Below are 20,034 nucleotides of genomic sequence, written 5' to 3'. Positions count from 1 at the left end.
TCAATTTAAATTTAATCTAGCAAGAACTTAATATATAACTGCTCAACTTGTGTGAGGACTAAAGTACAGTTCATATTTATCTATATGAAGAAGAGAGCAGATAAAAATGGAACAGCAGCAGAAGTTAAACCAAGAAAGAAGTATCATGTACACTGGTTACCTTTTTTACGTTGAGTGCGGAAGTGGTTGAAGGAGCAGGAGAGAGTATAGGGGAAAGCATGGAATCAGACATGGACTGATTATTTGGGAAATATTTAACATTCCAGCCAATCACTTTGAGGAGAATGATACTACCAGGCAAACATCCAGGGCCCATTTTTGTTTTTTGGGTTGTTTTTTAACTCAGTCATTTGCTGTGTATTTGTGTCTCCACTCTGCATGTCCACCACCAGATTTGCACATTCACGTTTTTGGATGCACACATAGCTAGACAGCTGACTAGACAGCTAGCCTTGTGTGAATGTGGGACAATTTGGGGAAGCTGTATGACCAGAACTACTTGTTAAGGGCAGAAGGTATCTAACACGGTGAAACCCATATGCTCTACATTTTAGACAAACTAATGAGATATGGGCCAGAGGGTTATATACACAACGTACATTTTCAACTTCTTTGAACATATCTCCACCTTGTATTCTTCATATACTAACGTGGCTCAAGACCACAAGGCAGCATATTTTATTAAAAGTGATGTGCAAATAAAATGCATGATACCTGCAAACAGCATGGAACTTCTATTCATAAAAAGGTACAGGCATTGGTATGAGTTTAGAACGCTTTAGTACTCATTTCAATAAAATGAAGTCTGACAGGAAATATACATAGTATTATTTACATCATTAATTTACAAGAGATACCATTTGTATAAAACAAAGCTATACAATAATTAGAAATATAGTACTTCTCTAAGGAATGTATTCCCTGTATAAAATTTTATAACATTTTGGCAATTATGTTTTATCTGTATAAAAATGTATTCATTCTTTCTGATTTCATAGCTCCATTAAAAACACGATGGATTCCTCCCCCTTCCACTCCTTTTTAAATAAAGCTCCACATTGAGGTAGTATGTCAAAATATTTCTTTGGTTCCACCAATCAATGGCAAGTCCAAAAGCAGCTATGTGTCCAGGTTATAAGACAGGAAAGTAGGAGTCCTAAAGTTTTCAAAGGCCGGTTTGTAAGTACAAATGTTGTTTTCTTCTTGAGGAACTATCCTGTCCTTTCCATCTTCCTCTGCCTCGGAGTCAAAGTCCAGTGAGGTTTGAGAATTATTATTATGGAAGGCTTTTGGTTGAGAACTTGCTGGCTGCCTACAGCTCGAAAATGAGTCCAATTGAGGCCTCCATAAAGACTTTCCAAATGTTCCTGCAAGATAGAAAATTGTAAGAAAGAAAAAAACACGCTGGTTTAACAGCTCTGTGTTTTATCAAGGGCTGAACATGAAAATATGAGCCAAAGACAGACACAGCTCAAGTTCTCTGAAATGAGATTTGGCTTTATTTCTAAGTCATACTATTATTCCCCATCCAAAAGAAAAAAAAATCCCTCTATAATCATATGTACCCATTTAAAACTCTTAGCTGAGAACTTAAAAGTGTTTCCAAAGTAAATAACTTGGTTGATAGACATTCAGAACAATCCGCCCCATCTAATTTCCTTATTTATGTTTTCATGAATTTTCTCTCTCTCAAACACAAAATACAAACAAAAACCTGAAACCGAGACAAGACAATAATGTGTAACCCAAAACAATCTCTTCAACATGCTTTTTGAATTATTCTGTGTACTCTGAAAAGTGACACAAAAATTTGCTCTGTTTAGCTAGGCTGATATTAAGATCTGTTTATAAGTCTTGATTTTTTTTTAAACTACACACCCTGCAATCTGAATGCCAGACTGTTCTCTCTGGCTTGTGTCACACATCAATGAAGATCCAGCCAATCAAATTATTTCTTCATTTATACCCCCTTTGCTCTCAACTGTGTAGCACAGGAGTAACCCAGCAGAATTTTGCATTCAACTGAATCTTCATTAATATGTCTGCTGATGCACTAGCCAGAAAAGAATACATTTTCTCTTATCCCTTTGCCATGAGGTTGCTCTACAGCTAACACCATTATACTGAAACTCTTCACTTGTTTCACAGATAGAAAATAGACAGATATGACTGATACATGGCATAGATCTGTTGATTAAGGTATCACACTTACACATGCCACGCCCCCCCACCCCCAAAGAAGTGGCTGGCACACGTTGACTTTGAAATACTAGATGTTGTTAATAATTTGACTCTAAAATTGTTGATTGTGCTAGAAGAATCATACTTCTGTGGCATTGTATCTATTGGCAAAATTGACATAATCACAGGTTTAACAGAAAACTGTATTTGAAAAAAAATAATGAACAGCTGTATAGGGTTCCATGTTTGCATCAATTTACAGATCAGTTTTGTTCATATTACAGAGTGAAAGATGTTCTCCATAGCATCAGCCTGGCTTCTGAAAAATCATGCTATGAACCTTTTGGTTTATGCATCAACAATGTATAAGAATATAAGATGATGTCACGGAGATCACTGAGTCTGTGACTTCCAGAGACCTCGGTGACATTTTTTGCTTCAGTCCCAGGGCAGCAGGATCAGAGGTGTCAGCTAGCAGGGGGGTCTGGAGTTCTGAGCTGCCCTGCAACTCTATGCTGCCGTAGGCAGTGGGGGGCCACTGGAGCTCAGGGGGCACGCACAGTTCCCAGCCACTGGCCCCAGATCTCCAAGCTGCCACAGGCGGCAGGGAGACTCCAGAACTGTCAGCTGCAGGGGTGGTGGTGGACCCTTCCTCCCTTCTGGGCTGTCATCTGCCTCTGTCAGCCCCATTTTGGCACAGTTATTTTTTAGTAAAAATCAGGGAGAGGGCTTCGGTGAATTTTTGTTTATTGTCCATGACCTATCCCTGACTTTTACTAAAAATAACTGAAACAAAATCCTAACCTTAACAATGAAGCTAATGCCAGCTGTCTTCAGTGGGGTCATGCAGACATGAGGGGGCAGAATTGAAAGACAATGGTGCTGCAGAAGTGATTCCACAATTTGAAATTAGAAACAAATCACCACACCTGCCACCTCCCCAAGATCAACTGTAAATCCATCAAAGCAATGATTGTCTATTGTCTTTCATTGTAGGTTTGTACAATGCCTAGCACAACGTTTCAGTTGGTCTGAGGTCTCTTGCTATAAATCTAGGTCAACTATAAGTACCACCATAAGGGACTTTCCGAGTAGAAAGGAGGATATCCACTACCCTAACTCCAAGCTTGCACTGACTCCCAAGTAGAGTTCTATGCCATGAACTTTAAGGCAGACAGAGGCCAGCTGGTGAAGTCCTATTTGCATGGTTCCACCACAGCAGTAATGGTAGGGTGACTCTCTCCACATCTCCTGGGAACGGCAAGGTTTTATTGTCTGAATCTCTGCTTCTGCATGGGGCAAACTCCAGCACCATTATCCACAAAAGGGAGGGTGGGGGGAGTCAAAGAACTTGGACAGAAACATTCTTCATGCCTTCCTGTGGTTTTCATCACAAGAAGGCACAATCTGGGTCTTAAACTCTCTGTCGATGCACAAGCCAGGACAGAATCCAGCCTCTTATCTCATAGCTGTGTTTGGCATTCAGATACCACAGTGATTAAAGTAGTATAAAGAAGAAAACATGGTGGGGTTCTAAGTTAAACAAATCTTACAAAAGTGTCATGAAAAATACAGGGCGTGATCCCTTTAGCCCCACTCTATGAGTTAAATGTGAGAGCCCTAACGGAGTTAAACCTTAAACTATTTTGTGGTTCATTAAAGCAATGATCTCCACAGCATGCTTAAAGCTTGCACTGTTGTTTTTCTGTACTTAAATATATTCTAAAATTTGTGGAAATATGCAAACTGTATTTGGATAAAAGAAAAACCAACCAATACAAAGGTGCACGAACAAAGAAGAATTTGTACAAGGGAATGGATTGTTTTAGCTAGGCGGATAGTAAGATACCTTGACAATCAATAAGCTACTTGTTCAATGGGACTGGTTGTTATTGATTCAAGACTTATCTTCTCTAGAAAGATCTACTGAATGGAACACCATAACCAGTGGGGGAGCAGTCAAAAATGTAACATTCCAGTGGGCAAAAGGGGAGGAGGGAAAGGAAAGCTCCTAGTGACACTTGGCTTGGATAAGTTATGATGTGTAAACTTTTAACAACATATGACAGGTTTGAAGTGGGGTTGCAATCAGTTGCATTTTACTGAAGAACTTAAGCTATTCCCAAATTTAGGTTTTCTGGGAGACAACTGAGTGCTGCTTGTGATAGGACTATATTGTATAACAGTTTATGTATGATTGTGTTCTATTTCATGGGAGAGGGTTACCTCAGCTATAACAGGAACTAAAAACAGCCTGGGTGATTAAGGTGAGTCACTGAGCCTAAACAATTTGAGAGATATTCCACCCCCTGGGGTGGTTTGTATATACTAGTTTAGGATGGGTCTTCCAGAGATTAGGAAACAAAAGAAAGGGCTTTTGGTATAAAATGATGGGCCTGAATTGATTTATGGCTTTTTTTCTGATCAAGCAAATGGACAAAGGGAAAGACGTTGGCCTGACTGATAACTCCTGGTATGCTAAGTATGTGTTTAAATCCATTTATTGTTTTCTTTGTAATGCTTTTATCTTAAAAATAAGTGTGCTTGCTTAGAAAGAGCTGTGTGATAGCTTGTGACTTTTGGCAATAAGTTTTTCATAGCCATTGGAAAGAAAGCAAAGCACATGAGCTAGTTTTTAGGCAGGCTGGCTTGCTGGGGATATCACAGTGTAAGGCAAGGAGATGTGCAGCTTTAAAACCCCAGTCATGAGGGACAGACAGGTGCATCTTCACCCAAGAGAGGTGACAGCTGGTAACCGAAAAGTGGTGCCCTGTACAGAAGGGGAATACAGGTGCAGTTACCCAGAAACCGTGAGGCCACCAACTAAGTAATACATCCAGAAGTTATTCCCCCTGTATAGTAAAATATATTTGATAATGTACTTAATCTGTTTTTTAAAAAATGCCATTAACAAAAGTCAAGAAACTGAAGGCATGTTCATAACTTCACCATACAGTCACACGCTGCTTTTTGTTTCTCCTTTCAGCAACTCTAGCGCTATTGCACTGTCTCTTTAGAGGCCTTTTCTGAGTATCTATATGAAATGCCCTGCACACTCCTGGCACTATACAAATAATGGAGGAAGAACAGGTAACACTCAAGTCCAACATTATAAAATATGCACTGTTTGAAAATTTTGGAAAACTCGAGTATTCCACCAAACTCAGTAGCAACTGCATGTGCTTGGTTCTTCAGAAAAAAAAAAAGTCAGGCTACTTATGTGACCAGGTAGGTTTCTCACAATATGTAACCATGTAAGCACCACTGAATGCAACTACTCTTCTGACAAAAAAAGGTGAACATAATGTTTGCTAGCATATGCAAATCATAAGAGATAAGTGTAGACAAATGATATTTGCAGCTTTAAGAAATGCAATAGCTAAAACATACCCATGAAAGTGCTACTAGTGGTAATAGAGGATGGTTCCTGATTTCTGTTCAAATCAAATATGTCTGAGTTTACACTCAAGCTTTTCATTCCAGTTCCTTCATTTGATGTGTACATAGAGTTAAGCAATTTGCTATTGGTAGCCTGCATTCCGATGCCGCCAACATACTGGTCAAAGGGATCTTCTGGTGAATGTGATAATGTTCCAAGTGAATATGGATAACGCTCCTTTTTCTTTAAGTAACTAGATTCACATGGGTCCATGCACACTGTCCTTTGGTCAGGGCTGCAGCCTTAATAAAAAAGAGAAATCAGTATTATTAGGAATCGCATAAGGCAAGACTGAAACAGGACTAAAATATTTATCTGACTTACTTGTGTGATACGTTTCAAAAGCATCAGAACCATAAGCATTCCCTTTTAAATACACAGTCCCTGAAGTCCCCAAATAGTGGCATAAGAACGGATCTGTAACAACCTCCAGGTCTGTTTCACTGCCGTTATCTAGATGACAAATGCCTTAAAAATAAAGACAAAATGTATCAGCTAACAGACACTTTTTTTCTATGCTTCATCCTACGCAGTTAGTTTTACTAGTGGAGTTTTGCTCTTCTGCAAAGTAAGCAACTACAGTTGCTACTGTCTGTAAAGCTATGAATCCCTGAGTGGAATGTTAAGCATCCTTCTTCTAAAGGGGCAGGAGTTTGCAAGAATTCAATTAAACAGCTTTATATGGCTGCTACTACCCAGGCCCAATCCTCCCCACAATGGCCATGTCAAGATTTCTTAGTATGTCACCATGCTGCTTATCTACAAGAAGTATAAAACAAATACCAGGAAAACCAGGATCTCAAAAAAAAAAAAAAAAAAAAAAAAAAAATCACTCGATGAGTTCATTTGCAACAAAAGATTATGCTCTGAGTACTGAAGCCAAAGGTCCAAATAAGAGCTACAAGTCATCAAGTGTTACAGACTAGATTACTGCTCTAAAACACAATGATCATGTTAAAGTGCTTTCACAAACTTGCTTACACAGGAAAATTTCATTGATAAAAGCAGATAGTTAAACCAATATCTGAAACCCCATATGAAAACTCTTATTCCTTTGTAAGAGTGCTTTTTTTGTGGTAAGTATCTTCCCAGGAGACATAACTAAAACAACCACCAAAAAGGTACTCTTACACTGGTATAGTTCCTGTGTAAACACTCTTGTTTTGGTGTAAATATAATCAGTTTAAATTCACACCTGAGGTTATACTGAAGAAGCTTCCCCATGCAGATAAGGCCATACTGTCAACTGGATCAGTAAAACCAAGTTTCTGTTACCAGCACAAGCATTTCTCAATCCTGTACTGCACAGTAAAATCCCAACTTCAAATATTATTTTCATGTATTGAAGCAATCAGTAAGTCAGTCACAGGGCCTACACTGGTATCATCACAATCCATTACATTCGTTAGGAAAACGGTATCTGATTTCTAGTCATCAAAACAGTGTCAAGTTTTTATATTTAAAATATTTACCATTACTATCTCTCTGCTGTAAGAAATATCCCCCCATGGAAGAAGTTATGAACTGATGGTGACTTCCGTTTTCTGATGATCCATACCCATCCTGCCTTTCAGCTAATGTTCCCTGGGATGACAGATAACTTGGAATGTCAGCAGGCAAGTTTGTCTCGTCTGTGATTTAAAAAAAACAAACACCAAAACCATGCATAAAACCATCAGTATATTTCAGGTTTCTTTGAAGCATTTTTAAACCAACCAGCAACACACTGAAGGCAACAAATGATTCACCCTTCTGAATTTGAGTCAAAACACACAAACGTTTCTGGAAGAAAGTTACTGCAGAACAACCACAAATACACTTGATGACTCCTGTGCAGTGCTAAGCTTCAGTTTACACACCTGTATTTGTGATGCTGCAATCTTCATTTCTTCTCCTCGTGTGGTATATGATGACCACCCACACAAGGGAAGTGCCCACCACACAGCAAACCACTGCTATGATCACTACGCCAACTGTGGCCCATCCATCATCATCTAATGACGGAGCAACATTTTGAGGAGAATCACAGGTGGGAGTGGGAATTACATTTAGACGAATGTTGCCTCTCTCTGTTCCAAGTGTATTAGACATTTCACAAGTATATTTCCCAGCATCCTCAATGTCTGTGTCCACAATAATCAGTAACTGGTTGCCTGCAGCGAAGAAATGCCTTTCTGTTACCACCAGCGGGCTGTCATCCTTAGTCCAGTTCAACCGTGGTGAAGGGCTACCACCAGCAATACACTGCAAGACTGCAGTTTCACCTTTTGTTACTGTTCGATCTAGCAAGGGACGCAAAAATGATGGTGTTTCTGAAATAAAATGAAAATATATTCTAAATTACCCTTACAGAAAAAGTAAATGCCCCTGCCCTCCTCATATCTCCCCAACCCACAGAAAAAATACTCAAATGAGTTGAGGGGTATTATCATATCACAGAACTTCTGCATTTGTGTTTTTCTAAACTTTAACCCTTAGAAAGATGGCATTTTTATAGACAAATGACTACACAGTTGCTCATCTGCTGTATACCATGCTCCTTGCAATCACCCCAACGTGTTTCAGACAAGATGATATCTAGGCTGTTGCTGAGTGCCATTCTAGAAATATATATCTACAAAAATGTTGGGGGAGCTAACAGTTTTGGGAAATGATTCAACTAAATTAAAAATATCATTAAGGCCTAACGATGCTTATAGCTGTTCTACTGGGGGGAAGCGAGATGGAAGAAGGAAGACTCCTTCCAGGAGTCTGAGCTAAAAGATTGCAGTCAGCTGATCTACTGATCAGAACTAGATGCACACTTGCCCTACAATGGGGGGGAAAAAAAACATAGGAAATAAGTTACATATTAGCATAGTATTCTCTAGTATATATTATTAGTGGAGATGCCAACTCAGCATTTAAAAAAATTAAAACCACTTTAAAAAATAAAAAAGATCACTTCTTCCTTTTTTCCCCCAATACTAAATTTTCATAAAAAAATCACAGCAACCTCCTCTTTTCTCTGTGTACATGTAGCAAGGCGCTGTGGCCTTCCTCGGAGCCTGGGCCCGAGGAAGGGTCGCGACACCCCTGCTGGGCCGTGTCTCCAGCCTACAGTATAATAACTCATTTCTATTTTAAACTATGCATTGAAATAGAAAATGTAACTGTTTTATTATTAATTATTGTAATGATTGTCTATTAAAATTATAAGTATATATTTCTAATCAACGGCCACTGATCAACAAATGATGAATTCAGGAAATGCATTACCACAGAACTCATCTGAAAAGACATTTTTCAGATAACGCTTGTTTCCAAAAGCACTCACTAGTAGTGAATTGATACATCTCCCTATTAAACCCTATAGCACATTTTACTATGTGATATCTAAAAGCATGGCAAAACTCATTACACCACTTCAAGGTGGAAGACTTATGCTGCTACATATTGACAGCTTCTCACCTAGTACAGTCAGTGTTGCATTAGCTGAAATGCTCCCGGCAGTGTTTTGAGCTGTACAACTATAAACGCCAGTGTCCTCTATTTTTACATCAACAATGAAGAACACATCATCCTCGGGCATGACATGCATACGTCTCTTGCGTGCTGCAGGAAAGTCTGTGCCACCATCTTTCTGCCAAGCAATCTGCGGTACTGGATGACCAACTGCAGCACATTCTAATCGTGCCATTGCTCCAGCACGAATGGTTAGGTCCATGGGCATCTTTGTAAATGAAGGAAGCACTAAAGCAAAAACAAAAAGTTTAACCAGGTACATGAAATAAGTAGGTTTGTTTCCAATTTTTTGGACAAATTATTTTTCCTCCTTTGCACAGTATTTTCTCAGTTTCACTACACACAAATCCAGCAAGTGTAAAACTTTTACCCATTTCAATAAAAGCCATGTGCAAGGCTTTGAAGACAGGATCTGGTACATGAAGGACTGGGAAAAAAACCCCAAAACATATTTGGAGAGAAGATGGTCTTGTGTTTAACTCAGGAGATGTGGGTTTAATCCTTAACCCTGCTACAGGCTTCCTGAATGAGCTCTGACAAATCACAGTCTATGTTCCTCAGTAGAGAAGATGTAACACTGTTCCCTGTAAAATGTGGACAATAGTACCTCCTTTCTCCCACTCTTTCTTTTCCAAGCTCTTCTGCACATGGATTGTTTCTTAAATATGTTTGTACAGCGCCTCGCACAATAGGGACAGATTCTGATTGGGCCCTTTAATGTAACTTTATAATAAGCAGATTTTGGAAGCGGCATGCTTTAATGATCTGAAATTAGGTTATAAAACATTTTCTAAAAAAAATCAGTGGGAAAAGAAAATTGTATATTGTATTTTGCTTTACAATGATTTCCTCTTCAAATGCACAGGTAAAAGCTGCATACTTACTGTTAATTGTAAGCTTGGCTTTGATGGAGTAGGATGAACCAAAGTGATTTGAAATAACACACTGGTATTTTCCTTCATTGCTGAATTCAACATTACGTAGCCGAAGTATGGTAGTGTATTCCATCACTTCGCCGCCCTGTGCCCGGAGATGTGCATAATTCTCCATTTCAGCATCATGCAGTAACTCATTGTCCTTCTTCCATGCAAAAGTCATTGGGGAGTCACTGCTGCTGGCTGCCGAACATATGAAACTCAAATTGGAACCTTTGATTGCTGACTGGGTTTCTGGCTGGACAGTGATCTGTGGTTTAGGAAAATCATCTGTAAAGATGGGAAAGAGGAGAAAAATTGTGACACTGAGGAAGAGAGGGAAATATCCAAGTCTCCAGGACTCTTTTTAACAAAAACTTTTTCTAAGCTTGTTTTATGTATTTGAGAGAAGAGTCAGTCATATTTATAAAGCAGAGATACAATGGTTTAGTTTTAGTTTTAATTTGTCTCTAGGCATTTAAAGTCTTTATGAGTTTACTGCGCTAACTCATCTCTTAGTGAAGAGAAAGCACATCTAAAACAGACAGCATGTGCTGTTTATACAAGAGCACTAAAGAGAGAACTACTGTTTAACATCTGTAAAAGCTACTTTAACTGTCAATCATGAAGCCTAGCCTTCCTTTTTTCTACACAAGGCTGCAATACGTTTTTCTTCACTAAAACATGGTTCTTTCTGCCTTCAGAAACTGTCAGGCATAGTCCAGGGCTCTCCCCAAGCCCACGTACAAAAGTTATTGTTCCAGTTATTTACATGTAAATGCACTGAATTTTACAAGTAAAAAATAAAAACAGTCAGTCTTGCAAATGCAATCTGGGATCGGAGCATCTTGCTGGGTTATTTCCTTCTTGTGCATCATGCCTAAATTATGTCCTTAGTGACATTTATGTCATCACATTGCCTTCAGTAGATGTGCACAGGTATAATTTATTGAAACATGTTAAATGTTTATACTGATGTGAGAGGAGGAACAGAATCCAGCTCAATTCTCTTTTGGCTATGCTGTCTATGCATGGCTAACAGAAGTTAAAAGAGGGGGGAGGCACTAAAATAAGCAGATGTGATACAATATACAAAAGGAATTGATCTGTTGAGTATGACACTGCCATTTTCAAATAGTCCATTTTTAGGGTAGAACCACATTTGAAAATAAAATCATGAAGGATATTTCTCACCCTCTTGTTCAAGCCATTAACTTCAGCACTTGACTTATAAGCAATGGAAAAAGAGATAGCCATTAAGCATGTTGCACTTGGTTACAAAAGTACTATAGTCAGACTCCTGTATAATTAAGCAGTTAAATACAGATCATTTAGACACCTATTTTCAATTGCTAACAGCTTTCTCAAAAGTTAACTTTTGGCCTAAAATTATTCATGCTTTGTTTCATCTTGAAAGGCATACTTTTAGGAAGTGTGAAGTACATCAGTTGGCCATTTTTAAGCAACACTATTGCGGACCACTCACCCCATGTGTCCATCCCATTAACAAATTTTACATTTTTTTCCTCTCCGAGTTGTTTTGAAAATTCCAGCTTGGCACTGAAGGTTTTAAATTAACATACCAAGCATACATCATTGTGAAGTTAAAGAAAATAACTTGTTGTGTAAGAGGCGTTTCTCCAGGTATACAATCATTCTATTTGAAATATACAATGGGAGAAGAAACAAACACCTTGATAGAATACTAAACACTGCAGAAATATAATACCATTACACACCTTCACCCACCGAGACGTTAAATTAAAATAACAATGACAAATATCATGCTTGGAGACAAACAAAGAGGCCTCTCTTTAATTTGGAAGTTGTATTCAAAAAGAGGATACTGCAACAATAACCCTCTCCTTTAGTTTGTCAGCAGAAATGTATACAATTTTTAGAAAGGAATATTACAGAACAGATAATAGTGCTGATACATAACTGCCATAAATTAGGGGGACCACAGTGTGTTGCAACTTGAGTCCCAAAGGCTGGATTGTCAAAAGTGTAGGTCAATGGTACAACTGCATCTCCATCTCAACAGCCTCACCACCAATTCCATTGGACAAGCCCCAGCAACTCTATTGGCCTTCCCCTCCAAGGTTAAGATTTGATCTGTGTGCCTTCACATCACAATGGGGGACAGTAACATACTAAGATTCATTTCTTTGCCCTGGCTTCTTTTTCCTAGCCCCATAAAGGCCAAGGTTATTAACCTCCTGGACACAGTACTTCTGTTTAGCCAAACTTTTATCTGACAGGGGGGAGGGGTCTTTTTTATATTCTTATTGTAAATAATGTGTTATGCAGTTAACATCAATTTGCAAAGTTTTCAGACAATACAAAATTACTCAAGACAGTTAAGTCCACAACTGATTGCAAAGAGTTACAAAGTGATCTCACCAAACAGGATGACTGGGCAACAAAATTGCACATGAAATTCAATATTGATAAATTCAAAGTAATGCACACTGCAACACATAATCCCAACTATACATACAAAATGATGGGGTCTAAATTAGCTGTTACCACTCAAGAAAGATCTTCGAATCACTGCAGACAGTTGTTTGAAAACAACTGCTCAATATGCAGTAGCAGTCAAAAAAGCTAACAGAATGTTAGGAACCATTAGGAAAGGAATAGATCATAAGACCAAAAATATCATAATGCCACTATATAGATGCCTGGTACGCCTACACCTTGAATACCGCATGCAGTTCGAGTCGCCCCAGCTCAAAAATATATATTAGAATTGGAAACGGAACAAAGGAGGGCAACCAAACTGATTAGGGCTATGTAACATATTCCATATGAAGAGAGATTGAAAAGACTTAGACTGTTCAGTTTAGCGACAGCTAAGGGGGGGGGGATATGACAGAGGTCTATAACATCATGAATGCTGCGGAGAATGTGAATAAGGAAGTATTATTTAGCCCTTCGCATAACAAGAACCAACAAAGTAAAGAGGTTTAAAACAAACATAAGGAAGTACAACACACAGTCAACCTGTGGAACTCATTACCAGGGGATGCTGTGAAGGCCAAAAGTTTAACTGGGTTCAAAAAAGAATTAAGTAAGTTCATGGAGGATAGGTCCAATAATGGCTATTAGTCAAGATAGCCTGGGACTCAACCCCATGCTCTGGGTCTCCCTAAGATTCTAATTGCCTTAAACTGGGACTGGATGCCAGGATGGATCACTCAATAGTTACCCCTGTTCTGCTCATTCCCTCCAAAGCATCTGGCACTGGTCACTGTTGGAAGACCGGATACTAGGCTAGGTGGACCACTGGTTTAACCCAGTATGGACATTCTTATAGTATGTTCTTAATAGATAGTGCTTTATATATTTATAATATAACAGGGTTTAAAAAAAAAAAGAAGAACTAGATGAGGGTTAGTTGGGATTGGTTCTGCTTTGAGCAGGGGGTTGGACTAGATGACCTCCTGAGGTCCCTTCCAACCCTAACCTTCTATGATTCATGGAGAATAGGTCCATCAACAGCAATCAGCCAGGATGGCCACGGATGCAAAACCATGCACTGAAGTGTCCCTAGCCACTGTTTGCCAGAAGCTGGGAATGGGCGACGGGATGGATCACTTGATGATTTCCTGTTCTGTTCATTCCCTCTGAAGCATTTGGCACTGGCCAGAAGACAGGATACTGGACTAGATGGACCATTGGTCTGACCCAGTATGACCATTCTTATATTCTTATACTATTTTCAGAAGTCAAATTCCTCATTTTAAATTTCTTGCTGGAATGATTTCCTCATAAATAAGGTATGTCCTTCATTAGCTGCCTATTAATTTTCTTATTTTCTGCTCTGTCCACATCAGCTTTAGAAGTTCATACATTAACTACTCTTAATTTAATATTTATTTATTAAAACACTTGTATAAGATAATAATGTTAATAGTTGCTATTAAGAAAGCAGCAAAACCAAGGTTTTGACACCAAGCAAATTCTGTGCTAATTTATACCTAGGCAATCCCACCAAGACCAGCGAGGTTGTATAGGTAGGATTAGTGAATATTAAGCAATGGTAGACTTTGTTGTGGTAATAAAATTATAATGAAGAAAGATGGAAGTTCCATTTTACCTCATTAAATCCAGGACAGTATAAAGTTTTTTGTAAATGTTATTTTTTCCTCTAATGGAAATTGCAAGCAAAAACATATTGAATGCTAGTGTAAGTACCAAATTTTTATCTTAAAACAGTCAAAAAATTAAGAATTAAGGTTCTCACTTTAATTAAAATAGGGTACATTAAAATAGGGTCTTTCATTACATGATTAGACAACAAAGTGACAATATTTGACATGCAATATTTAGTACCAATGAACAGCACTTTTGTTGCAAACATATATATTAATACAAAATGTTATGTGTTAACCTATGGCAGTGTTTCTCAAATAGTGTTGGCTGAGTTGAAGGGTTCCGCAAAAAAGCGGAACCGCGCCGCCGAAATCAACATAAATCGTGCACCATCAAACAGCTGGCAGCGCGCTGCGGAACACCTGTGAGTGCGCCGCCGAAAAGCCGTGAGTACGCCGCTGAACAACTGATTACACCGCCGAAAACTGCTTACAGAGCGCGCCGCCGAAAAGGGGAAGATTTCCTGGACTTCTTGGCGGAGGGTATCACATGGCCGCGCAAGGGTGCCACGGCGAAATATAATTGAGAAACACTGACCTATGGTATAATTTACATACTGAAAGACTATTTTGAAGGGATACTGTCAACCCAAAGTTATCAGGAAACAAAAACCTCCCCTGAAGTGTTTGCAACACTGGAAATCTGAAAATAAAACTGATTCTAATTAGTATTCACTGTCTAACCTGTGAGAAATGCAAAAATGCATCATAACTATGGAAAAGTGAACTGTATTTTTATAAATGACTGATTTTATTAAAGTGAAGGGGTTAGTAACAGGCAAAAAATGTATGTGTGGTCACAATGATTTTTAAAGTTGAAAATATTGTTGTAAAGCCCACACAGAAGGGGCATAATCAAGGTTACCATGGGAACTATACCTCAATACTTTCTTGACTTTTGTGCAATTAATCTCAGATTTAATAAAGCACTAACACAATCTGCCTATAATTATCAAAAGCAACGGACATACCAGGGTAAGTACAGCAAGATATGCCACATTTTTTAAATGGTGCTTACCAAAACAGTACCAGTATTTTAACTCTAGCAGCACATAAATTTACTACCACAAACCACTGATCTTTCCTTTGTACACAACATGTAAGTATGCAGTACATGAAATTAAGTCAGAAAAATGTCACTCCCCATCTGGAATGAGACCACAAGTTCTGAGTATCTGCAGATCGAAGTTTAGGGAGCAGAGGACAAAATATTGAAACAAAATATTAATTCCACTCAGTCCAACTAGACAAATGAAAACATGCCAGATAAACTAGTGTACAATAAATTCATTAAACAAAACGAATGAAAGTGAGAAGAAGCGGTTATACTCACCACAAACAAATCCATCTGGGCTAACAGCAAAGATACTTCTGCCTTTTAGCAGCTGAGGATGGGCACAACTGGCATTTACAAAGCTTTGAAAGTTGTTCTCTGATACCCACTGTGGTAGCCATTTTAGCTGGCAGTCACACAAAAGACTTGATGTATTTAAGTGCCTAAAGAAAACATTTCCATTCAATTGTTTCTATATAAAATTCAGATCCACCCAGACAGTACAAGTCAATAGAATCAAACCTTAATTTTAAACACAAATTATTTATTATAAAAGAAACTAATGTTACCCAGTAGTCACATGACACCATTATTGGACTTCAGCTCTACAAAGCTGAAATTTTCATTCTTACTCACTTCTTTGAAAAGTCACATCTGTGACTCCTTACAGTTGTGTCTCCCCCTCTTGTGTCAGAACAATGACAGTTACACAAAGGGGCAGAGCAGTGATGTAAAGAGGGCACTTGAGAGAACACTCCAGAAGAGAGGTGTTTCAAAATCTACATCATTCAAATATCCTCACAAAAGAGAAACCCAACTACTAGCAGTATCCCAACTGAGGACTGACGAGTTACCTTGCTAGAGGAAAGACAGTAGTAATTTTTTTTGTGTCCAAGGGGAAAAAATAAATGTACTTGTACTGAGTGAAACAACGCCCATTTATTAGCACAGAAATTCTTTAACTACTTTCCAGAAGCAAAAGTTACCAACTCTGAACATTCCCTTTTAAATCAAGTTTTTCCACAAAAGTGATCGCTCCTCTAAACCTAGAAATGCCACATCAGGCAGAATTGGATCCAGAAGAAACAGGTCTTTTCTTAATGCAAGTTTGAAAGGTAGTCTTGGTGCTGTTCTTAGGATGGAAGAAAACCATGGTCTTCTTGGCCACTGTGATGCAGTGAACATCAGTCGTACCCTCACCATGCTAATCTTCTCTAGAGTCCTTTGAATGGGCAGAATTGCTGGGAATGCATATTATAAGGAGTTAATTCAGGCGATTTTAGGAAAGCACATTCTACCACCTGCCCAGTTCTTTCCAGCGATGAGAGATACACACCAGATAATTTTGGGGAGTGAAGTGGGAAGGGAAGACCCTAGAAAAATTTCTCTATAAACAGAGGGAATGGCCATGTCTCTGGAGGGCTCAGAACTTCCCTGAACATGATGTCCTTAAGTGTCTTACTTCCCTTAGCAGACACTATTGTCTGAAGGGATACTGACTTTCTCTCCGAGGCCTGAACACTGGGAAATGCTGTCAGATACAGAGAAGGAAAAAGGCCAGTTTCTAAGCAGTTCCAAGTCTGACCCGGAATAGTAATCTTGAGCCACAGTGGAACACACATTTGTTCCCCAGCAAAGTTTCAGGTAGTTTCTCCTCACAAAAAGAGCAGCATCACTTTTTGGCTTATCCAGCTTTGCCATGTTGCAACAATCTGGCAACAAGAGACTAGATTAGGCAGGGCTGAGACAAGAAAAGTTAGAGAAGGAATGAGAAGAGCACTGGAGGCAAGAAATTAGCTGTACACCTCAAGAAAAGGAAAGAAAAGTCTTTTCTGCTTCAGTAAGGGTTAGCTGTAACAGCTGCTGCACCGCTCAACAAGAAAAAGAGCTTTTGCAGCATTCTCTCAGAAAAGCCCTTTATGACTTCACTTTGCAACTGCTCTTATGCTGCCTCAGGACAGAGGGACCCAATAATAAGGATCTGCAGATGGGTCTTTGCTAAAGAATTACGATATTGCATTTTACTTGTCCAGTAAGCAGTAGCTCAGCGATACTAGTGAACAAGTTACAGTACATTAATAAGTCTTTCTTATCTCATGTATTAGGGATCAGCCAGTTTAAACACGACTCTAGGTACCAAATGGAGTAGAAAATGAACATCTGCCGTCTGATGCTACCTAGCTTATATGCAGCTATTACAGAGAAAACCTACTGATGAACAATTTGTTACATTACTTCAGAATTGTTAGAGTAAGAGGTTAATACCAAATCTGTCAGTATCTAATATGGTTTACGTATTTTGTAATATGGAGATTTTGTGGGCAAGAACTTACAATTCTTCAAGTTTCTTCATTTGCGAAAATGCATTTCCTTGCACTGACATGATCGCATTGTTACTTAGATCTCTGGGAGGAGGGAGAAAAAGAACGTATCAGAGAAAAGAATTCTTATTATTAACTCAAATAAGGTAAAAATAAAAAGACTCAAGCCATAGTTCTCTACATTGTCAGTACAGAATAGAACTATCAGCTCAACAACAAAAAGCAGAGAGAAGTTTCTATGGCATGCTGATGTTCACTTAAAAATAAAGCACTTTGAGCAGATTTCCTAGACAGAAAGTTCTTGTTAAGAAGAAGTACACTACTGATCAAGAGGGTAAATCTGGTTCATTCAGACAGTCGTGAGCTAAGCTTGGTAGTTTTATATTTATTTTGATCACTGTTGGGTTAAATATGAATTTCAGCTACTTACAGGTGTTCAAGTGCATCCAAACCAGAAAATGCTTTCTTTGTAATGGACCTAATCCTGTTTCCTTGGAGTATCCTGGAAATATAAATACTTAATGCAAAACAGACCCAATAAAATGGGGGCATTTTTTGGAACTATGAAGAAAATCTCATACAATAGCTTTTTTAGGCACTTATTAGTAAACTGTGACTAATGTTCTCCATTCTGCCTTCCTCGCTGCAACAAGATACCTCATCGCTAAAATATACCTATTTATTCTGCTTCAATAACTCTGTAGATCATGGTATGATTTTCAAAGATGTTTAATGTGTACAATTCAGTCGGGTGGAATTTTGTTTTAAATCTATAAATGTAAGCATCTTTTCATTCCACAGCTGCGTATTTGGAATGACATCTTTTGCAATATAGCAGAGTCATTGCCATTAGATGCTGGATTACTTTATCAAAGACTTCCCTTGGGCACTGTGTTTTTGTAATCTTTGAAAACACACCTCCCTTCATTTCTTATTACGAGCAATCCTAATTGTGTTTGAAAGTTTTCTATACGGCAATACTGATAACATTCAAGAAGGATCCTGTTCTTCAGATTTAGTTTGACTAAAGAGCTGGAGTTTCATTTTCTAGAAAAGGAAGGAAGTCACATAAATTTAAGGGACTAATAAAATTCCAAATGTTGGGCTCACTCAGTATATGTTATCTGAGCTTAGTTAATATTAATTTTTTTAAGTAACTGAGAAAATCCAAAATCAGTGCAGTCATACTTACAGCATTCTAAGTTTGTCAAGTCCAGAGAATGCACCATTCATATCTTCAATAGTCCATGAGATTTCATTGTTTTTCAGATCCCTGGTTGAAGAGATCAGGCCCAGTCACAAAAGGAAAATTGCACAAAAAACAAGGTACATATTTCTTAAGAAGCACATGGTATTTAAAGCAATGTCTAGAATGGTCTGTGTAAGGAACATGGCACAATATTAATATAAATTTTAAAAGATGCTTGACCCAATTTGTTTCTTTTTCTAGTATGTCTGAAGATCAAGGGCCAGAATCTTTTCACCACTACTTTAAGAAAGATGACAGGAATCAATTTATTTAAAAGAAATTCAGGAGCATCGAAATAACTGAAGGGAAAAAGAAAAGTGGGATGGTAAGAAATGAAGGGGCCAACAGTTTTCATATCAAAATAAACACACCCCTAAAATAAAGGCCTTAAAGAGTCAGTTAAATATGAGAACAGATGGATGTCAAGGAGGAACAAGTTTCACACCCTCAGACCACTACGGCAAAGGCCTGATTGCCTGCCAGCCCAAGGTGTGCTGACCCGATCTGTGAAAGAGGAGTGGTGCCTGAGCAAAGAACCAGTAGGATAAAATTTAAGAAAAAGGTCAGAACGATGTCACAGGACTAATATACAAAAAGTCTGAGCCCTAAAAGTAAATTTTAATGTACACTTTCCCAATCCTTGGAATAAGTTCAGAATACATACAGCCAAGCTCTAACTTACTGTCCTGGCCATGGAAATGTCAGTGATACACAGGAGGCTGAACATCTTACTGAGTATTACAATTTTAATTCACTCACCTACTTTTCAACTCTTCCCCTGACTCACAATTTTAGTTTAACAGCATTATTTCAAACAGTGCTCAGACAAATGCTTAAGGATGACTAAGCTGAATAACCCAAAGCCTTGATAATCATCAATCCCTAATCTTTAATGACCCTCTGCATATATCTATGCATGGGCTTAGCTTCTACCCTCATGACGTCTACCATGAGGGAAACTCTTATTTAATTAGGAAGAAACTATAATCAGGATGCCTAAGCTCTCAGTGCTAGGATCACAGCAATGCTGTCTTAGCCTTCCTTCTTAGCTCCACTGGGAGAACAGAATTTGCAGGTCTCTGGGTCATGGCAGGTAAGTGCTTTAGACACAAATAATGACATTTAGCAGTTAGGATGTTCATCTCATTAGTTTTAAGACAATTTTTTAAAAGGTAAGACACAGGACAGAGGAGCAGTCATATTGCACAGTCAGGA

The 20,034-nt window shown here is 38.4% G+C and overlaps 1 protein-coding gene across 3 annotated transcripts in view; it reads right to left on the bottom strand.

Moving 5' to 3' along the window:
* Nucleotides 1–643: 643 nt before the first annotated feature.
* LRIG3 (leucine rich repeats and immunoglobulin like domains 3) overlaps nt 644–20,034 on the bottom strand; it is a 46,126-nt gene continuing 26,735 nt past the window's right edge. For all 3 annotated transcript variants that reach the window (XM_067564138.1, XM_067564139.1, XM_067564140.1), the window contains 11 exons: nt 18,763–18,843; nt 18,001–18,072; nt 17,583–17,654; nt 15,529–15,692; nt 10,009–10,329; nt 9,071–9,352; nt 7,480–7,932; nt 7,093–7,251; nt 5,945–6,088; nt 5,572–5,862; nt 644–1,367 (listed from right to left, as the gene is read on the bottom strand). In XM_067564138.1, the coding sequence (XP_067420239.1) occupies nt 1,120–1,367; nt 5,572–5,862; nt 5,945–6,088; nt 7,093–7,251; nt 7,480–7,932; nt 9,071–9,352; nt 10,009–10,329; nt 15,529–15,692; nt 17,583–17,654; nt 18,001–18,072; nt 18,763–18,843 (2,287 nt within the window). In that variant the 3' untranslated portion in view covers nt 644–1,119. The remainder of the gene's footprint in view (nt 1,368–5,571; nt 5,863–5,944; nt 6,089–7,092; nt 7,252–7,479; nt 7,933–9,070; nt 9,353–10,008; nt 10,330–15,528; nt 15,693–17,582; nt 17,655–18,000; nt 18,073–18,762; nt 18,844–20,034) is intronic.

The sequence above is a fragment of the Emydura macquarii genome, unplaced genomic scaffold (assembly GCF_026122565.2).
Source record: "Emydura macquarii macquarii isolate MOO-44397 ecotype Brisbane River unplaced genomic scaffold, CSIRO-AGI_Emac_v2 contig_2636, whole genome shotgun sequence".
In the NCBI taxonomy this organism is placed as follows: domain Eukaryota; kingdom Metazoa; phylum Chordata; order Testudines; family Chelidae; genus Emydura; species Emydura macquarii.
Note: the sequence above shows the minus strand (reverse complement) of the source record. Positions and strands in the feature narration are given on the sequence as shown.